Source organism: Apium graveolens, chromosome 9, assembly GCF_009905375.1.
Source record: "Apium graveolens cultivar Ventura chromosome 9, ASM990537v1, whole genome shotgun sequence".
In the NCBI taxonomy this organism is placed as follows: Eukaryota; Viridiplantae; Streptophyta; class Magnoliopsida; order Apiales; family Apiaceae; genus Apium; species Apium graveolens.
Window position 1 is genome coordinate 26,790,969 of NC_133655.1, and position 23,062 is coordinate 26,814,030.

At 33.2% G+C, this 23,062-nt stretch overlaps 1 protein-coding gene across 1 annotated transcript; it reads left to right on the plus strand.

The window, feature by feature from the left end:
* Positions 1-204: 204 nt before the first annotated feature.
* Positions 205-1,348, plus strand: LOC141687433 (uncharacterized). The gene has a single exon (XM_074492708.1). The coding sequence runs from the start codon at positions 341-343 to the stop codon at positions 1,325-1,327; it is 987 nt and encodes a 328-aa protein (XP_074348809.1). The 5' UTR covers positions 205-340; the 3' UTR covers positions 1,328-1,348.
* The last annotated feature ends 21,714 nt before the right edge of the window (positions 1,349-23,062 follow it).

Consider the following 23,062-nt stretch of genomic DNA (forward strand, 5'->3'; position numbering starts at 1 on the left):
CCAAAATAATTTTTTTGAAAATTAAATATGAGCGTTCCAAAACATGCACTCACATAATTTTTACGCTCGACTCGCAAGTCACCTTTTTTTAAGTTACAGAACTCATATATATACAATTTTTTGATTAAAATAAAAAATATATACCAAAATAATTTTTTTAAAATTTAATTTGGGAGTTCAAAATATGCTCTACACAGACAGAGGAGGAAAGAAAAAAAAATTAAAATTACCCCACAACACAAGTAGTTTTGGGTGTCTGTGTGACGGAACCTCGTGGCATTTGTACCATCTTCTAATCTTCTGGTTCCCAACCGAAAATCCAAACAATCCTACGACGCCGATGTCAACAACACTTGCACTTTCAACTACTCTCAACCGTCTCCACACTCCTCTTCAAATCCAACCAAAACTCTCTCACTCCTCAACACCTTCATATTTAAACCTCCGCCACTCTCTTAAACCCCAGCTCATTGTAAAAGCCCAACAAACCCGAAAACTTGACCCGGAAACAAAATCCCAAGATGGTATCGCAATTGATTACGTTAAAACATTGGCTAGTTTCAAATCCAGATACAATTTCATTCGGGTTATCGAAGTTTCTAGAAGATCCGACCACCCATTTGCCGGGTCAAGGCTTCTTTTACTTGATGGACCCGGTAATATTCATAGCATTTCTTATCTTTTTAAGTCTTTAACTAGTACTTATTTTGATGTGTTTGCTATTCTCCCGCCAATTTTGCCTCTGGGTCCTTTGGGGATTCTCGGGTTCGGAGCCGGTTCAGCGGCCCGGTTGATTTTGGAGATGTACCCAAATGGGGTTATTCATGGGTTTGAGATTGACCCGGATGTGGTTTCAGTTGGTAGAGAGTTTTTTGGGCTTGCCAAGCTGGAGAAAAAGTATGATGATAGGTTGTTTGTGTATGTTGGGAATGCTTTGAATGCTCGTGTCGAAAATGGGTATTCAGGGTTTTTGGTTGATTTGTTTGGGAAAGGGTGTTTGATTCCGGAGCTTCAGGATCCGGGAACGTGGGAAATGTTGAAGAAGAGGTTGAGAAAAGGTGGGAAAATAATGGTGAATGTTGGTGGGAGTTGTGTTGAACCTGAGGATTCCAGAAGAGATGGGAGGGTGATTATGGAAGAAACTTTGAAGGCAATGTATGAGGTTTTTCCGGGGGAAGTTTATGTTATGAGTCTTGGTAATGGTAAATATGATGATAGTTCTATTGCTTTTGTTGGTGAAATGCCTAATCTTGAATTATGGAGAAATGCATTGCCTAAGTCTCTTAAACTGTATGTAGATATGTGGAAACCTTATTCTTCAGTTTAATATACGTAATTCTTAGTTGTAGCATTGTTTTTTAGTGCTATTAGTTTAGTTTCTAGGTTGTAGCATTGTGATCATGCATCTTTTGTAGCGTCGATGATTCATGTTATTGGAGGCATGTGTCCTTGAGTATTGGACTGAAGTCGAATACTAGTATTGGGCTGAAGTCGAATCCTCACTGTAATGCAAGTTTCATGTGGTAAAATGAGTCACAGTTTAAATTGTTAATATTTGGCTGATATTTCTGAAAATGTTGTCCAAAGGTTAAAGCACTACCTCTTCTCTTTGTCGCAAAGTGGAGCTATTGTTTTCTGTCACCAATTTTTACCACTTTGTTCTAGATTTCTGTCGTTATCCAAAGCAAAATTGACTTGGGAAACCAAATTATAGGTAGTATCAGTTGGTAAATATTTGGTCTAAAATTATGTGAATTTTGTAAAGAAATTTTCACTACTTAGGTTTCAAGATGTTTACTTATAGAAGTTATTAATTAAGCAACTATAGATTAGTCAGTAGTGTCATGATGTTGAGCTGATGATATAATTGCAAATTCCTGTCATGTTCAAGTGAAATATGCAATTCCTGCAACAGATAGTATTACCTAACCTTTACGTTTCGATTTTCGATATGCTGGCATTAGTTCTGTCTTAATTTTATTAAGGTGCATATTATATAATTTGCAGTTCTTGCTTGAGACGTTATGCTACAGTCACACACAAAAAAACTACCTGTATACCCTGTTTAGTTATTATCAAAAGCTGGCCAGAAGGTATATTGAAGAAAAAGAGTACTTTAATTCCATTAATATTAGTTAGGAGAACGTTGTGCTGCCCATAGTTGTCGTATTCTTTGGATAGCCCATCAAAAGGCAGTAGAGTTGCATTTCAACTTTCAAGCTTCAAGTTTAACCGGTTAAGTGCTTGGCTGTGGTGTTACCTATAGCATCGAGTACTCATATAGGTCCTTTAACGTTGACACTCTTGGATTGAATTATAATTTTATCCTAGGTAAAGGAAGGGTGCGGGGGCTACTCTTCTAAAACGCAAGCAAGCTGCTTCAAGAAAGCCTCAGCATCGTTCTTAGTAGGATCGACTCATCCTTAGCAGAGTACCAAAGAATTTTCATTCTTTTCCATTATTACATGCAGCTCTAAATGTTTGTCATCTTTTATGCAAATAGTGCTAAATCCTAAGCGTTTGTAAGCTCTTCTAAGGCGGAACTTTGTTAGCCCAGGACAAAAGATAAATATTCTTTTCAAAATTGAATGATTTTAGGATTTTGGCAATGAGCAATCTAATACTGCAGGTTTCTTCACTTGATACGAAATATGCTGTTTTTGTTTTCTTCTGGAGAGCCTAAATGAGGTAACTCGGGTAAGGAATACTGCAATACCATCTGGCGGACTGGCATCCCATGATGCACAACTGTCTTAAAACATTTATGTCATAGTTAACACTTTCCTAACTATTAGTTGACTGAGCTAACCGGGAAGAAATGTAATAACATTTCGGTTAAATATCAAATAGGTAATTGACTGCTTACAAAAGATTCTAGTAATTTTTTAATTATAAATTTCACTCAAACTGATTAGTAGTTAAATTAATTTGATAATTTCGTTAAAGCTGGAAATTAAAATTACCCAAAATTAAAAAATAGTAACGTAAGAGGGTAGAGCTCATTTTGTGGTTTTAATATAGTTATTAAAATTTGATATTTAACTTACAGAATGATACTCTCTCCGTCCCTAAAAACGTTTTCTCTTTGTGTTGTACACGTTTGCCAATACACACTTTTGATCGTTAATATCTTTAAATTTGTATTAGTATTAAATATAAAAATTTCACTGTATTAAATTACTGATAAATACGAATCCAACGAGATCACCCATGACTATGTTTGATATTATAGATTAGACGTAAATTAGTAGACAATCGCTTACCGTGAACAGTACCGAAAGTCAAAAGAGGAAACGTATATTGGGACGGAGGGAGTAATAAAATTGGGTTTTAATTCTCCCAACTTGAGTTATTTTTGAAATTTCAAATAATCAAAAACAGACTGAATCACGATTCCATGAGGCAAATAGCTAATTTTAGTAACCATATATAAGTTCAAAACAAACTCTATCCTCATAAGTTACCATTTTTTAGGTACTTTCAATTTTCAACTTTAATTGAATGATTATATTAAGTTAATTGATGATCAGTTGAGTCAAACTTGTAATAAGTAACCGTCACCTCCTCATAATATTTAACCCAACAACCTTCTCTCAAACATGATAGAGTGCAATACACATTTTCTGGGAGAACCCATCACAATGACCCTCGTCTCTAAACTGAAATTGAAAGGCTCGATAGATATGTATTATATTCTAATTGTCAAAGTAAATGAGACATTCTCTTATACAAATGAGACAGTCCGTTTACAAATGAGACAAGGAATGAGACAGTCTCAAAGTCTTTTCCTTGATTACAAATATAGTGATGAGGATTAAGGAATGAATATGTTATTTTGGATTTGCTTATGCGTACTTGTGGTGATGTTCAATTGGAGAGGATGCAAACATGGGTTATGAAGCTTACTTGGACAATAAGGAATAAAAGAGCGATACTTGAAGTTGGACAAGTAGCTGATTATTATATAATTATTAATTAGAATTTTGCTTTCAAGTTTTTACCTTTCACTTGAAAGGGTTTTTCTTATTTTAAGCACTTAGGATTTTATTTTCCTATTTGGATTTGATTTTTGTCTTTTTTCTATTTGGGTTTGGATTTTCAATTTGTTTCCTGGAAAGATTCAGATATTGGCTAATTCAAGCTGATATTGAATTTCTCTTGGAATCCTATTGGGTTTGGGTTATTGTCTAAACCTATAAATACTCTTCTCATGTAATCTTTTAAGGGAGACAATGGATGATATAAAACTTGTATTTTGAGATAAACTATGAGTAGTTTTTCTTTTCTCTAAACTTCAATTACTGGATTGTTTTGAAGATTAGATTCAAATTACTTAGTTTGTGGATTGATCTAAGCAATTTGAGATTCAAAGTTCACGTTTCTGGATTGATCGTGTTCTTTTGAAATATCCTCTTCTTCTCTTATCCCTTTTCTTCTTCTTCTTCTTTTCTTTCTTTGTGGAGAGATCCACATCAATTTGTTTTTACCTTTCACTTGAAAGGATTTTTCTTGTTTTAAGCACTTAGGATTTTATTTTCCTATTTGAAATATCCTCTTCTTCTCTTACCCTTTTCTTCTTCTTTTTCTTTTCTTTCTATGTGGAGAGATCCACATCAATTTGTTTTTACCTTTCACTTGAAAGGGTTTTTCTTGTTTGAAGCACTTAGGATTTTATTTTCCTATTTGGATTTGATTTTTGTCTTTTTTTATTCGGGTTTGGATTTTGAATTTGTTTCCTGGAAGGATTCAGATATTGGCTAATTCAAGCTGATATTAAATTTCTCTTGGAATCCTATCGGGTTTGGGTTATTGTCTAAGCCTATAAATACCATTCTCATGTAATCTTTTAAGGGAGACAATGGATGATATAAAACTTGTGTTTAGAGATAACTATGAGTAGTTTTTCTTTTCTCTAAACTTCAATTACTGGATTGTTTTGAAGATTAGATTCGAATTACTTAGTTTCTGGATTGATCTAAGCAATTTGAGATTCAAAGTTCACGTTTCTAGATTGATCGTGTTCTTTTGAAATATCCTCTTCTTCTCTTATCCCTTTTCTTCTTTTTCTTTTCTTTCTTTGTGGAGAGATCCACATCAATTTGGTATCAGAGCCAAGGTTTTTTCTCCAATTTCTTAATTGTTGGGAGATCTAGGTTTCAAAAAAAAAATACTATTCACGAGTTACTGTTCACGGGGTACTGTTCGCGAGTACTGTTCATCGGCACTGTTCACGGGCACTGTTCATCGGCACTGTTCACGGGTGCTATTCATAAAAAAATTCAGATTTTTCTTATGGCTACCGTTGAATTGCTTAGAAATTTAATTGGAAAATTGGATGAGATTGATAAACGTACTCAAAAGCTTGCTAATTCAACGAAATCGAGGTTTGATGAATTGGATAAAATTTTTAGTTAAGGTGAAAGATAGTGATGAAGTCTATGATCCTGGTATCAGAGCTTGGTTATTTTACAGGTTTGGGTAGCATAGATGATTTTGTTAAATGGGTTACACAAGTCGACAAGATTTCTGCTTATACAGGTTGGACTGAGATGAGAATATTCAAGATTGCAGCGCTTAAACTTTCAAAGAAAGCAGGCTTGTGGTTTGATAATCTAAACACAAAAAGAGTTAGATCTGGAAAAGAAAAGATTATGACTTGGACATCTCTGAAGAAGAAACTTCGTGCAAAATATATTCCTTTGCATTATAAATTCGAATGTAAAATGAAGATGACATCCCTCTCTCAAGGTACTATGAGTGTTTCTGAGTATACTTTTGAATTTTATAGATTGCGCCTTATTTGTGACTTGGAGGAGACGAAAACAATAAAAATTGGAAGATTTATTCTTGGATTGAATTTGCCTATTTATCGAAAGGTTAAATCAAGTCCATATATCTCGTTTAATGATGTATGCAATCTTGCTTTGGAATTTGAATCTTTTCAACAAAACGAGAAATTGAAGTCTTCCCTTCACGAATTTACTCTTTCACAAGAAACTAAAGAAGAAGACTTTGTCAGTGGGGCGAATGTCGCGGGTCTTGTTGTTGATTACCAGGTGTTACATGCGGCGACTACATCAAGTTTGGATGAAAAGGATGAACCAGTTACAAAAGAAGCTATGATAGAGAAGCATGAAGAAAGAAAGTCACTTGTTGAGAAAATTTTGGTTGTTAAAAATAATCAGATAGATGCATCGCCTAAATTTGTGTGTGACGACATTGTTGAAGGAGAAGAGATACTAAAGGCGAAGTTCGAAACTAAAGAGGTTGTGTATAAGGAAAACAACATCATCATCATGGAACACATTGATTTTCTAGGGGTAGAGAGCTTGTTGAATGCACCTATCTCAACAAACTATCTTATTCTTCCTAGTTTACTTCCTAAGATACTGGTCATGGAATTACAATTTAACGCTTTCAAGTTCTACGAGAAATCACCTCGTTATGTGCTTATTCTTAAATACTTGAGAACTCGAGGACGAGTTTTCTTCAAAGGAGAGGAGAATGATGAGGATCAATGAATGAATATGTTATTTTGGATTTGGTTATGCATACTTGTGGTGATGTTCAATTGGAGAGGATGCAAACATGGGTTATGAAGCTTACTTGGACAACAAGGAATAAAGGAGCGATGTTTGAAGTTGGACAAGTAGCTGATTATTATATAATTATTAATTAGAATTTTGCTTGCAAGTTTTTACCTTTCACTTGCAAGGGTTTTTCTTGTTTTAAGCACTTGAGATTTTATTTTCCTATTTGGATTTGATTTTTGTCTTTTTTCTATTCGGGTTTGGATTTTGAATTTGTTTTCTGGAAGGATTCAGATATTGGCTAATTCAAGCTGATATTGAATTTCTCTTGGAATCCTACTGGGTTTGGGTTATTGTCTAAACCTATAAATACCCTTCTCATGTAATCTTTTAAGGGAGACAATGGATGATATAAAACTTGTGTTTTGAGATAAACTATGAGTAGTTTTTCTTTTCTCTAAACTTCAATTACTGGATTGTTTTGAAGATTAGATTCGAATTACTTAGTTTCTGGATTGATCTAAGCAATTTGAGATTCAAAGTTCACGTTTCTGGATTGATCGTGTTCTTCTGAAATATCCTCTTCTTCTCTTATCCCTTTTCTTCTTCTTCTTTTCTTTCTTTGTGCGGAGATCCACATCATATAGCACCTGAAAAAAACCCTTTCCCAAACTATCTTGCTACCTAACCCACTGTTATTCCTTAGCCTTCTAACTTCCTTGCTATACTTTAAAATCAAGCATTTCCACAACCCGACACAAAGTTGATATGAATACACGAGTACAAGAATAAACAAATTAATTACAACTCAAACTATATCTTGTTCGACTGGATTTGTATTTGGAGAATATTGAACAAGAAAGTATTTTCTGATGAAGAGAAAATAGACGTGAAAGCATCAATCAGCAATCTGAAATACTAGAGTTGTATTTATAGATAATGTCTAACAGATGTTTGTTTCAAACAATGGATAAGATAACCGATATATTCAAAACAATTTTATTTGAAGTAATTTGAATTAGTCTGTTAATGTATTTGTAGAAAGATAAACTTAGTTAAAGATAATGATTTGAAAGATTCAAACTAAGTTTAAGATAAGGTTTGTTTGAAAAGAAGTTTATATCCAGTCAAACGAAGATGTACATTAAATCCTAAACCTTATCTGCTAGAATGTTTCTGGAAACTGCAATCTTGTTGAAAATTCTCATTCTGTTGTATTTGGTTCATAATCAGAAACTCTGGAAACTAACAATCTCCCCCTTTTATGATGATGATAAATCCCCCTATCAAAAATACTTTAATCCCTGTAGAAGAAAATTAGTAGCAACATAATGTATAACATATATAATATGAATACAATAGTATAAATGAGACAATCTAATTTAGACAACTAAATGATATAAGATAAGGATGAATGAGACAAGAGACATAAGATATAAATAAGACAATCAAAAGAGATAATCTCAAATATATAAACTTAATGAAACCAAATAAAGAACAACCCACCCATTCAACCAGGGTATTCAATTGTCTTAAATATCTAAAATCATTCAACCAACATAAAACCATAGTCAACATAACATCATAGTCTGAAGCAAACAAAGTTCACCTGAAGAAAACATTCAAAATATTCAAACATTTCCTCCCCCTTCATCATCGTAAAAGGGATCAATCTGAATCTTCTGAAGAAGACAAGTCCACCCGAGTCTTCCCTTTGTCTTTTCTAGGGCCTGAAGCTTTATCCTTTGCAGTTGGAAAAACAGGAGCTGATCCATATTCAGACTAGAGCTTGTTGAATGCATCATATGTTGGTGCTTTGTCGTCTCGTTCCCAAGCCATTCGAAGATCTTTTCCTTATATTCGTCCTTTGTCATACCAAAAACAGAGGGTGGAGGGATGACAGGAAGTGGCAAAGGAGCAGTAATCTCTTCAAATGTGCAGTCCCCAATCCAATCACGCTTCTTGTGCCAATACATTTTTCCTTTGTCCTGCATAGCGGACAACTGCTGCGACACAAACTTGGTTTCCGAACCCAGCTTAAAGAACAACTTTACAAACTCTTTCTCCCAGGCCTTTGCCGAGGACACCATACCCACTTAAAGGGTTCCAAACTCAAAATCCAAGGTTTTAGACAGCTTAACATCATGAGCATGCAAGACGAACAGTTTTGCATTAATAGAATCAAGAGAGGAACAAACAAATTTTTGAAACATTCAAAACACGCATGAATCATATTGACTTGTGAAGTTAGTGAACCAAGGGTTTCAATAGAAGCAAAGTGTTGATTAATATTGGCCAACGAAACAGAGTTTTCATTTAATTTAACCAATAATGAATTTAACAAAGTGTTTGTGGGTTGATCGAAGGGATCAGACACATAGTTCGGGGATTTTGGAATACTACCGACATGCTTATGAGTTTCATCAAAAAATAACTCATTGAACTCGGACACAATCAAATTATTTGCTGTTAACACAAATAAATCAAATACATTGATGATTTTCTCAGATTTAACAGAAGCAAAAGACAAACAGAAATACCGAAAAACTTTAGAGAACAAGGCTGAATAAGGCAAATGCATCGACTCGTGAGTCGAGCAATGATGCATGTTTTTGATTATCAAAGAAGACACATCACATGGGACCGTTTTAACAAACATTGACAGTAAAATCGAATCTTGAAAACTAATTCGATCTTGACCACTTTTACTAGGCCACAAATTGGTATGAAACAATTTAAACAACAATAAAGAGAGTGGAGTTAGAACTGATACCGAGGGTTTTACAGAGACGCCAATAAAATTCTCCCCAACAATAGCCTTAAGTTGTTCCTCTTTTCCTCATACTGAAGCCCCAGAACATCCATAAACGCTTGGTGTGTAGTGAACGAACACACTCCTTGATCAGACAATCCTCCTATTCTGGCAAGCGCGTCGGCCTTGAAAACAACAGGAGTCCTTCGAACATTCGAAAACACCATTCCTTCTTGAAGTAACTGAAAATTGGCATAAAACTCTCGAATGAGTTCTGAGTAGACAACTTCATCCGGTGATAACAGTGACTCACATCCTTGAAACTTGAACAAATCGAAAATGCCAACATGGATCAAAAGATCAACATCACATATACGCTCTTTTATAATAGGCTTTGATAAGATTTTGGATCCGCTTCCTTTTGTATGTTGTTCAAACGAGTTGGGAGATGCATCGCTGGACGCTTAAGAATCAACGACATTAACACGGCGGCGCTTAGAGCTTGATGCACCGGCGGTTGGGGTTTGGTGAGCGGTGGATCTCGATCGAGTAAAAGGGGTTGATTTACCGTCCATGGTTAAAGAAAGTAGAGGGTTGAGAGAGAGAAAGTAAAGATTTTTAGAGAAAATGGGAGGATGTAGTGAAGAAAACGAAGAGATTGAGAAAGAGAAATTATATAAGAGTGAGAAGCCAATGAGTTAGAAGTGGAAGTGGAAACGAAAAGGAGAAAGATGAGATGTACTGAGATAGAAGTACATGCACGAAGAACGAGGAAGTGATAAGTCAAATCAAATAGATAGCCTAAATCTATTTGCATTCCACACGGAGAAACACACGGACAAAAATAATAAAACAATTATAAAACTAATAATAACAAAATCACATACATAAATACATGTAATAATTATGCATTAACACGGAACTATATTCTCTAATAACCACACGAATAAAAGATACCATAAAAACACACAAATATTATAAAATAATGCACAAATAATCACATAAAAATTACATGGAACACATACCTAATTCATGACGCATTACACAAAAACGATCTTCAGCTAAAGGCTTAGTGAAGATATCTGCACGCTGTTTCTCAGTGAATATATAAATAAGCTCAATATTACCTTTAGAAACATTATCTCGTACGAGAATGCATGACAAGATTTTTAGAGACATTAATTACAAAGGTATTATCACAATAAATAGAAATATTTGTATAAAAAAAATACTAAAATCCTGCAATGTTTGTTGCATCCATAAAATTTGAGCATAACAACTACCAGCTGCTATATACTCTCCTTCTGCAGTAGAAAGAGCTACATATGTTTACTTTTTACTATGCCATACAACCAAACAATCTTCTAAAAATTCACAAGCACCATTTGTGCTTTTTTTATCAACCTGGGACCCTGTATAGTCAGCATATGAAAAACCGATTAAGTCAAAGGAAGATGAACTAGGATAAAATAATCCCAACTCACTCGTACCCTTTAGATATTTAAAGATACGTTTAATGACATTCAAATGTGATTCCTTAGGTTGAGACTGAAAACGTGCACATAAGCATACACTATACATAATGTCACGTCGTGAGGCAGTTAAATATAACAATGAACCAATCATACCTCGAAATTTAGTGACATCTACAGGTTTACCTTGTTCATCCTTTGTGAGCTTAACTGAAGTACTCATTGGAATCGACTTAGGTGTGACATGTTCAGGTGCAAACCTTTTAAGTAGATCCTTAATATATTTGACTTGGTGAATAAATATTCCTGCATTAGACTGATTAATTTGCAAACCTAGAAAGTACTGCAATTCAGCCATCAAACTCATGTCAAATTCCTTATGCATGCAGTTAAAAAACCACTTACACAAAGATTCATTAGAAGATCCAAATACAATATCATCTACATAAACTTGAACTAAAAGAAAGTTTATCATGTTTATGAAATATAAAAAGAGTTGAATCGAGTGTACAGCGTGTGAAACCATTGTTGACAAGAAACTGACTGAGACGTTCGTACCAACAACGAGGGGACTGTCTCAATCCATAGACAGATTTCTTGAGCCTGTAAACATAATTAAGGTACTTTTCATGAATAAAACCTGGAGGTTGCTTCACATATACTTCTTCCTTAAGATAGCCATTAAGAAAAGCGCTCTTGACGTCCATTGGGTAAAGTTTGAACTTCTTGTGAGCTACAAAAGCCATTAAGATTCTAATAGCTTCTAATGAGCTACTGGAGCATATGTCTCGTCGTAATCAATCCCTTCCTTTTTGTTGTATCCCTGATCAACTAAACGAGCTTTATTGTGAATGATATTTCCATCTTCATCCTTATTATTCTTGAAAACCGAATTGGTACCAATGATCTTGGCATCTTGAGGAGGTGGGACAAGTTCCCAAACATCACAACACTCGAACTGATTAAGTTCTTCCTGCATTGCAACTGACTAGTGTTCATCTGTAACAGCTTCTTGAGCATTCTTTGGTTCGAATTCAGCAACAAAAGCATAAAATACACACAAATTATGAAGTCTGCTTCGTGTAGAGATTCCTTGATCTAAATCAGTGAGAAGATTATTTAGTGGATGATTCTTCATAGTTCTAGATGATTTAGGAAGATGAATATTACTCATCTATTCCTCATTAGAGTTGTCAGCCTGGAACTGAATATGAGTTATCTCATTTGAATGAGACGGTCTCATATCTGCTTGTGAAGATTTATCCAGAGGAGTAGTAGAGAACACGTTTGAGACACTATCAGGATTCTTTGGAGAGCCAGAAGATTTATCTGAAACTTGAGAAGAACCTGACGAGTTATCAGAAGACTGCGATGGACGTGGAGAGTCTTGACTGCTTGATTTTTCAGAATGAGACTGACTCTTTTCAGAATGAAACTGTCTCATTTTGGGATGAGACGATTAATCCGCAATGTCTTCGTCAATTTGAGATATATTGCTTCAAGATTCATTGAAAGCAATATTTATGGATTCTTCTACTTTGTTCTTGACATAATTAAAAACTCGATAAGCTTTGCTTGTTGTAGAATAACCCAAGAAGATTTCTTCCTTATGAATTGCTTGCCTCAATTATTTTGAGTATCTAAAATAAAACACTTGGAACCAAATACTGGAAAATAACTAATGTTAGGAGTCTTTTTCTTAAGCAATTCATAAGGAATTTTAAGCAATATAGGAAGGATAAGAACTCTAATAAGAACATAACATGATGTATGAACAGCTTCAGCCTAAAAATTACGAGGAAGCTTACTCTCATGCAGAAGAATTCTTTCTGTCTTCTGTAATGTCCTGTTCTTGCGTTCCACTACTCCATTTTGTTGAGGAGTACGAGGAGCTGAGAATTCATGAGTTATCCCTCTCGATTTGCAAAAGGTTATGAAATCCTTCTCGAATTCACCTCCATGGTCACTATGGATAATCTTGAGCTTATATGGATACTTAGTCTCAAGGTTAGTAATAAGGTCTTTAAACTCAATAAAAGCTTCATCTTTAGTGCGTAAAAATAATACCCATGTAAAACGTGAGTAATAATCAATTATGATAAATGGATAATTTTTACCTCCAAGACATACATACCTTTCAGGACCAAAAAGATCTAGGTGAAGAAGCTACAAAGGATTAGTCGTTGACACACGATTCTTAGCAATAAACTATGTTTTTACCTGTTTTTCTAGCTGACAAGGTGTGTATTGACCATGCACTCTCGCGTCGTGTAATGTCGTATGTATTGTATGATAGAGGTGTGCCAAGCAAGGTTCAATCTTCTTATATTTCAGCTTGGGCAGACCTCGTACCAGATCATGAGAAGATATCTTCTGAAGGAGATCCATGTGAACAAGACCTAGATGTCGATGCCAAAGATTCTGCTGATCTTGAATAGTAGCAAGACAGATTTCTTCCCGCTGTTCATCAAAATCTAACACGAAAATATTCCTTTTTCTTTTGGAAACTAAAGCAAACTCATTAGATTGAGTACCAATATAGCATACATCTTTATCAAACTTAACTTTATAACCAGCATCGGTAAGTTAACTTACACTAATAAGATTGTATTTCAAACCATCTACTAAACGAATGTTAGAAATAGCAAACCTGTCATTACCTAAGGTGCCTTTTCCAAAAATTCGGACGGTGTTAGAATCTCCAAGAGTAACTAAACTACCTTCCTTGGCAACTAAAGATAGAAACTTGGATTTATCACCGGTCATATGATGTGAACAACCACTGTCGATGATCCATTTATTTCGCGGAACATGGACCTTCAAGCAGACCTGCAAAAATTGCATTATCTTTTAGGTACCCACTTAACCTTGGGTCCTTGTTGGTTAGTATCACATATTTTATATAAATGTCTATCTGATTTCTTAATCCACATCTGAACAATATGAGTAGAAGCGTTAGCAGATTTATATCTAGCAGACGATCTATAAGACGAGTTAGAAGAGTGGCCCTTGATACCACATAATCTAGATTCAGAAGTAGTGTGACCAGATTTGCCACAATCTCGATATTTCTTATAAGGCATCTTATATTTCATTGGAGCTCACTTGTAACCACCTTGAAATGCATGTTTCTTGTTTGATTCGCATCCTAATCCTCCTTTATCAAGAGAAGATTTTTGTTCAATAAGTAAAGCATTCAGAGTTCCTTCACCATGAAAACACTTTGCTAAATCTTTTTCAAGCTATGCCACTTTCTGCTTTAGTTCTGGAACCAAAGGGTCAGGAGCACTGTCTCTTTTGACAGTTTCTGGAACAACTGAGGCTGTTTCTTTCTTTAATGCTTCCAGACATACATCCTTCATCTCAATCTCATTCTTGAGATATTGATTTTCCTCAGTAAGCTTAGAAACCTTTTCAAGCAAAGATCTGTTTTCTGCAATCAAAGCTTCATCCTTCATAGGATCGTCTATTTCACTAAGAACTTCACTTAATGCTTGTTTTAAATAAGCATTCTTTTCTTTTAGTTTCTTAACCTGGACCTGCAAATTTAACATAAATGAAGATATATTTGAATTATATTTTATATTCTGTACCTCCTCGTGGTCATTGGAGCTGTCCTCGAGTCCAGCAAAGCAGAGTGAGCAACTTCATCATCTGAATCAATCTCAACATCAGACTCATCATCACTCCAAGTGATTAATGCATTCTTCTTATTCTTCAGCTTGTAGTAGTCCTTTTTGAAATGCCCTTTCTTTCCACATTCAAAGCATGTATCCTTGCTTTGATTTACTTTATTCTCCTTGCTAGAATTAGATTTGAAGTCCTTCTTTGGAAACTGTGACTTCATAGGTCGTTTAGAGGCATTCCGTTTGGCAAGAAATTTATGAAACTTCTTGGTCAGAAGAGCCATTTCCTCATCAAAATCATCAGGAGACTCATCAGCTTCAGCATTGAGTGCAAGAGTCTTTTTACGAGGAGCTTCATCTTCTTCATCATATTCGTGTAGCTGATTTTCGAATTCTTCCAATTCAGTGAAGAGTGTTAAAGTGTCCATATTCGAAAGAAGTGTTGAATCCTGTAGAATGGTAACGTTTGGAGCAAACTTCTTTGGCATTGCCCTGAGGATTTTCCTATTGATTTCAGATTGAGGAATGATCCTTTCCAATAGTGAGATAGAGTTCATCAAAGTCAGGAATCTTCCTTGTGCATCTCTAACACTTTCATCTCTTTCCAACCTGAAACCTTCATAATCACTCATTAGCATGCTAAGTTTGACTTCACGTACCTTAGAAGTGCCTTCGTGGATGACTTTGATCGTATCCTCTATTTTGTAGTAGTACAGGCAGACACTTTTCGTAACTCGGTAGCTACCATGCCATTAAGAAGTGAGTTCATAGCTTTAACATTGGAGTTCATTGCATTCACTTCTTCAGGAGAGAGATCCTTGAGGGATTTGGGCTTCCCATCTTTCATTGGAATTGTAAAGCCATTTTCTACAACATCCTACTTGAATGCATCACGCTGAAGAAATATCCTCATCCGGAATTTCCAGTCATTGTAGTTTTCAGCACCTTGGAGCAATGGTGGATAATTATTTGAATACCTATCTGGTTGAGTCATGGATCGCTAGCAAAATAAACACTAAAGAGAGAATTAAATGCACCTGCTCTGATACCAATTGAAATTCAAAGGCTCGATAGATATGTATTATATTCTAACTGTCAAAACAAATGGGACAGTCTCTTATACAAATGGGACAGTCCCTTTACAAATGAGACAAGAAATGGGACAGTCTCTTTTAAAGTCTTTTCCTTGATTACAAATATAACACCTGAAAGAAACCCTTTCCCAAGCTACCTTGCTACCTAGCCCGCTGTTATTCCTTAATCTTCTAGCTACCTTGTTATACTTTGAAATCAAGCCTTACCACAACCCGACACAAAGTTGATATGAATACACGAGTACAAGAATAAACAAATTGATTATAATTCAAACTATATCTTGTTCGACTGGATTTGTATTTCGAGAATATTGAACACGAGAGTGTTTTCAGATGAAGAGAAAATAGACGTGAAAGCATTAGTCAGTAATCTGAAATACTAGAATTGTATTTATAGATAATGTCTAACAGATGTTTGTTTCAAACAAAAGATAAGATAACTGATATATTCAATACAGTTTTGTTTGAAGTAATTTGAATTAATCTGTTAGAGTATTTCTAGAAAGATAAACTGAGTTAAAGATAATGATTTGAAAGATTCAAACTAAGTTTAATATAAGATTTGTTTGAAAAGAAGTTTATATCTAGTCAAACGAAGATGTACATTAAACCCTAAACCTTATCGGCTAGAATGTCTTTGAAAAGTGCAATCTTGTTGAAAAGTTCTCATTCTGTTGTATTTGGTTAATCATCCGAAACTCTGCAAACTAACATAAACTTCACATAAATTGTGCAGAAAATCGCAAGGAAGCCCAACAAGGTCCAGTCCAATTAGATTACTTGACTATTAAAGAAATTTGTGGTTGGACTGAGCTTACAACAGATGCTGCAGAAGATCTATTTTACGAGAATCAGTTTGACTGAACACCTGAATTTTGGTGGTCCTGCACAATATTACTGGGGTCCAAAGCCCCACATGTTGTATGGAAGTACAGGTTATTTTAATATAATTTTCCTACATTATTTTACAGAAAGAGATGATTGCTTTTTTTTCACAAAGGTAAGATAAATTACGGCTTAAACTGATTAACTGTTTCTACTCGCATGTTTAACTGCAGCATCATCTATCTGGATGAGTAATAATTGCAAGATTTTTTATTTGACTTCTAGATTTCTGAGGTAGCACTGTATAGCATTGTGCACCCTTTTGTTGTTTGCATTAAATCACCAGATCAGCTTGGAAGGTAGCTTGGAAGGTTGCAGATAACCTAAAGAAGTGGGAAAAAGATACATCAGGGATATATAATCCCTTGTGCATTCTGTTCTTTCCTGAATGAAAAACCCCAACAAAACTTGCTCATTCTTCATGATAATTCCGCGAATTATATGTAAAAAGCAAGACAGTGATGCTTCTTCGGCTCCTCAGGTGATGTTTAGTGGTAAAAAAATTCATTTTTCCTGCTTTGAAGAAGAACAAAAGGTTCTATGGATTTGAAATCCTATTGCTGCATTAAGATATTTTTAATGAATATGCAGTTCAGGAGGCTGCGGTCCATAGATCTGAGCTTAAACATGCATGGACATACCCATAGACTACCATTTGTGGGTCTTTCTGTACTATTCTGTATTGCTGATAGCTTATCAGTCCCTCCCTTCTATCTCGCATTCCGCATAAATGAAACCTTTATTTCATTAAACATGGATTTAGTAGTGCCCAAGATTTGTAAGGGCAAGAAGTAGCCAATAATTGGAGAATCAAGGAGTATTATCCTGATAAATGTGCTCCTAGGACCGGTGGCAGAGGGAGGCGTTCTTGCCAGCTCGTCCGAAGATGATAAAATAAAATACAAAAACAAAGTTAGAAGCGAAGTTGAAATCCAGCTCAAAAACTCATCAACTAGCTTCGGCTGCAGCTAGAATAGTCGAAATCCAGCTAAAAAACTCATCCAATAGCTTCCGCTATATGCTTGTGAGTTTGTACTCCGTGAGTTGAGTTGGGGTGGAATTAAGCCGAATGAGCGACAAGTATCAAACTAGAGCTTGAAATTCGATTAAAAAGTTTGGACTCATGTTTGACGAATTTAATATATTTCAAACTCGATATGTAAACTCGCTCAATTTTGGCACAAAATCTTGAATTAACTATATTAACATTGACAAAATTGATATTGGATACAACTCGAAGACTAGAATCTAATATATTTATAAACTACATTTGTATAATATCTATAAAGATATTTTTAAATTTATAAATTAAAAATATTTAAATGGCTCAAGTGCTCAAGGATAAAATGACATTGTTAGTAGGTTCTTAACTTCTAATTTAACATTCAAACATTCTCAGCTCATGTACAAAAAGAATTTTTGGTGTGTTCACTGTACATGGTTTGAGTGCATATCAATAATTGGCCTAGCAAGGGCCACGCTCATTTTCGGTGTGTCTTGTCAATTTCATTAAACCATCTTCCGTTTTACCCTCTTGATGGTAAATGAATCACGTGTCCGTATATAACATAACAAACACTACACCACTTAGCTACAAACCAAAACTAGATCAACATTACTACATAAACTCATGTGTGAGTGAAACTGTAGTGGAAGTAAATCATGAGAAACAATGCCAGTTTACTCTCTTCATAATTTAAAGAAACCAAGCAGCATGAATCGCGCCGTTATTCCAGTCAGTAAGGGGCAATATCATTTTCAAAGCTTATAGTTAAGGTATATATATGTGATGATAAATCCATAATGATAATAATGCATAGCATTCAAATCAAATGTTTACTGATGTTTTCTATCAATATCATAAGTACCTGTTATGAACTATATATATTCAGATGAATATGACTGCTGGGATGAGTACTTCTATGAATATGGATAGACTATGAGAATAGTGGAGGAAATATAATGGCCTGGGCTGGGGGCAACGATTAATAAGCTCGCATGGAGATGATAATTGTGAGTTGGTAGATCGGGCCAAAAGAAAAATGATGGTCTTTCTAGACTAGGGCTAGGGTTACCAGGGTGTTCTGAGGTTGCTAGAGACTCTTTGGTAGGACAGGCCCTAAGCTTAAGGGATGTTAGTTGAACTAAATTTTCCCATGGACCAGAAATACGTTTGTATCTTTTAAAGAGTAAATAACACTTTACGCCACTTTTTAAATTCGAATTCATCATATTTTTCTCCATCACGATTAATTTGCATAACATATGTGTTATATTTCGAAGTAATTTACAAAAAAAAAATAATTTATTTATAGTTTCTATTCTAAAATTGGTTTTATTACCGTAGTCTCTCTATCTATAGGCAAGTACTCAAAATACAAACCAATATTAGAATAAAAATTACAAATCAATAATAGGTACACGTTTAATCTCTTTCTCTCTCCTCAATATGCACTATGTATTCATTTATATATTTTCCTCTTCGTTTTTAATTTGACTTTTCCCGTTAGTCGGTTAACTTTTTAAAAAACAATAACTTCACCTTATTTTTCTTCATCTCTGACTCATCAATTTGCATAACATTTTTGCTATATTCTGACGACAAATCAGTATTTAAGCTTACCCAAACTACTAAACTGAAATCAGTACTATCTCAGGAATCCTTAGATTTTAGTGATTCTCGTAGGCATAGTTAGTGTTTTATCACCGAAATATATCAAATATGGTATTCATACGGGTGAAGTTAGATTTTAAAAAGAGTTTACCAACTAACGGGATAAATTCAATTAAAAATAGAGGGAATTATGTAGAGTTTTGTGTTGGAGGGTATATTTAAATTGAGTATGGTGCACTTTATAGTTTGTATTTTTATTTAGTTTATATTAGAGTAAAACTCTATATATATATATGCATTTGTTTAAATGAAAATAAAACTTAAAATGAAAATTAGAAACTAATCTACACTCTTAGATCAATCTAATCTAATCCTTGCATACAGAATCTCAGGTTTTCCCATGTGTTTTTAATTTGATTTTTTCGGTCAAACGATAAATTATTTTTAAAATCCGACTTCACTCTATTTTTCTCCATCTCCCAACGATCGATTTACATACCATATATGTTATATTTCGACATGATTTAGAATTTATTTTATTTTAATTTCTAGTTTTCATTTTAATGTTAATTCCAGTGGAATAGTACTATATAAATATATATATATATAAATATAAACGAGAGAACGTTTCAAATAAAATAAAATTTTAAATATTTTTTAGCTTATTTTAAAAAATAATTATTCATTATTATTATAATAGTCATAATATAAATTTTAAAATCAAGATTTCAATCAAAATTCACGCGATTCAAAAACAGATTCTTAGAATTTTTTAGACTCAAAAACAAATTCTTAAAATTTACGAGATTCAAAAGTAGATTCTTAATTTTTTCATGATTTTTTTGAGTTTTTTAAAAAAGGGTTGTTTGTAATCAATATTTATGGAAGTACTATGAAAATAAAAAAATATTTGCACTTTTTTAAATTTTAAAATTAATTTTTTTAAAAAGGTTATCTCGTTCCCTTTTTAAGGGGTTCTCGTATGAACTTTGGCATATGTATGTATACATAGTTAGGTTACAGAGAGAACCCTCTTAAAAAGTGAACGAGAGAACCTTTCATCTAAAACGAGATTCTAAATATTTTTTAGCTTATTTTAAGAAATAATTATTCATTAATATTATAATAGTCATTACATAAATTTTAAAATTAAGATTTGAATTAAAATTTATGAGATTTAAAAAACAGATTCTAATAATTTATAAGATTAAAAAACATATTCTTAAAATTTATGAGATTCAAAAGTAGATTCTTAATTTTTTTCATATTTTTTTGGAATTTTTTTAAAAAGTGGTTGTTTGTAATTAACTTTATGGAAGCATTATGAAAATAAAAAAAAACATTTGCCACTTTTTTTTTAATTTTAAATTTTTAAAAAAGGGCTCTCTCATTCCCTTTTTAAGGGTTTTCTCTCTTGAGTCTTGCCCTATATATATATATACTTTCCTAATATATATATATATATATATATATATATATATATGGGCGTGATTAAATAAAAACTAACTTATAATAAAAATTAGAATCTAGCATAATCAACTAAAGCCAAACCCAATTTATTGTTAATCCCACTTGTGCTAGATACGTGAAATCATCAGCATCACATTCTCCATCTTTCATTACAATCAATCAGTCACCCTCTCAAATTATTGCCACCATCTCTTATCACCCCAACATCTCCCATTTACCTACTACATCTCATAATCACTTCACACCTTCACTTTGAATATATAAACTTTTGATCACTGTTAGTATTACATAAATCACTAACTTGTATAACATGAAATGATGATGATGATCCGAGTTGAATGTATGATATCCCGTGTTTTCAAAAATTATTATTATTATTTGAATAATTTTATATGATTGTTTCAAATTGAAGTGAATAAAATTATGAATATTTTATTTTTGAGGATGATGTTGTCTCTTTTTATGGTTTAATGTTTATTGTTAAGTGTTGTATCGATCTAAACTGTTATTATAAAAATATTTAATTAATTTTACTATTTTCAAAAGTTAAATTTAAAAGTAGACCGTTTTATCGACATCGGTATATTAAGTTCATTTTACAGGTTGGGGATCGTGTGGATAATTTTATCCGCGTCAAAAAGTATATTTGGATTCATCCAGGTTCGCCCCCGTAGCGGGTGAATTGTGAAAATATTTAAATAATATTTTTGAATATTTGATTACGTGTTAAATGAATTATTATGTGTTTATTATTATTATTTAAATTGTTGTTGGCTGTCATTTATCATGTGGTAGATTTGTATGTGGTCTCCTAAGGACCAGAGTATTTTTCGGATACTCGTCACGTGTTAAAAATGCATTTGTATGAAATTATACGCAATTTGGACGCGTGTCAAAGTGCGTCTATTACGTGTTACCTGTTTTATCTTGTTCTGCGTGCATTTTCATATTTTATATTTATTTTCGGGGTTTGTTATTAATATAGAAAATATTTCGTTCTCCAAAAAATTATTGGACCGGGCACTTATTGGGACATCAAAGCCCACAAAATTCGTATTTCCATTTTTCTAAAATCGTGAGACTTTCAGATATTTCATATTTTCGCATTTTTGTAATATTCGTAGTTTTTGGGAATTTTGACATATTTTTTGTATTTATTCGATTAAATATCATTCCCCGTTAAGTATTAATTTTGGGCTACTTAATTTTATTAAGTGATATATTTAGGCCCTAAATGAATTGAGGGGTATTTTTCTGAAATTATATATAGATTTTATTTAATAATAATTTTCATAAAAAAACAGAAAATATCCCAAAAAATCTGGAAAAATCTTTGTAGTGTTCTAGATTCGTTCTTGAAGATCAGAGTTGTTTTGTAGATGATTTTGTGGTCCAAATGGAACACTCTAGTAACTGATTTGAATCTCTTAATCTGTTTTGTCCATTTTAACCATCAAAACAATCGAAAGATTGGTACATTTTTATTCAATTTTTTGGGTTTATGTCTGAAATTGGGATTTTTGTATTCGATGATTTTACATTTATTTCCTTGATTGTATAAGCTTCCTCAGATGTCATGGAGTCAATTCATGTAATTATTGGTGTTAATCGATTACTAGATAGGGTATTTTGAGTTTGTTTTATAAAAAATAGTTTCTTTTTCAATTTCTGAGATTATGAAAAATCGTTTGATTATATGATTAAGTTCATATGATTAACAACATTATTTTTAGATATTAAACGACGTGTTTCGTCAGAAGTGATCTATTTCGATCGATTTCCGAAAAATCGCGGTGTTGGTCAGAATTTTGTTTGAATCTCGTCGGAATAGATGATTCGATCATCGTCTTTTGTCGTGGTTGATTCCTCTATGAAGCTGGGTATGTGTTAAATGAATTGAGCTTGAAAAACTGATCGAACAATGGTGATTTGAGCCTTAACGGAACCTCGTCAGAGGTCCAGACGTCTGCCAAGTTCTACTAAATTTTCGGCGGATCCTGAATGTTTCTTCATGAGCGTGGCCCTGACCCGTTTTGCAACCCGATTTCGATCTATTTTTCCCCAATCCCAATTTCATAAACATGTTTCTAGGAATTATTTTCAGAAAATAAATAAAAAATTCATTTTATATTTCAAAATTCATATTTTTTATTTCTTAATAATTTGGTTAATTATTTTTAAATAATTAACTGAATTATTTTAATTCATAAAATTATATTATTTATTATTTTGAAAAATTCAAATTTGATTTTATTATTTATAATTTATTTTTATTAAATATTCATGATTTAATTAATTGATTAATTCACTTAATCAATTAATCTATAATTAGTAAAATAAAATATAATTATTTATAATTAAGCCAAATAATATTTTAAAATTCAGTGTGAGCTTTTAAAAAATATATAAAGGTATTGAATAATCAATTAATATTATTATTAATTGAATTATTCTTATTTTATTTGTAATATATATAGGTATTGTATATAATTAAAAATACTTTCAAGACATAAAATTTTTTGTATTGAAAGGTTTGTCATTTTGTAAACGTTTTTGAGTCGCGTATTTATCGAAAAGTCGTAGTTCGACTCGATTTCAGTTTTTAGCCCACCAAGTCGT

Coding starts and splice junctions, on each gene's coding strand:
- LOC141687433 (XM_074492708.1), top strand. CDS start 341: ATGTCAACAACACTTGCACTTTCAACTACTCTCAACCGTCTCCACACT.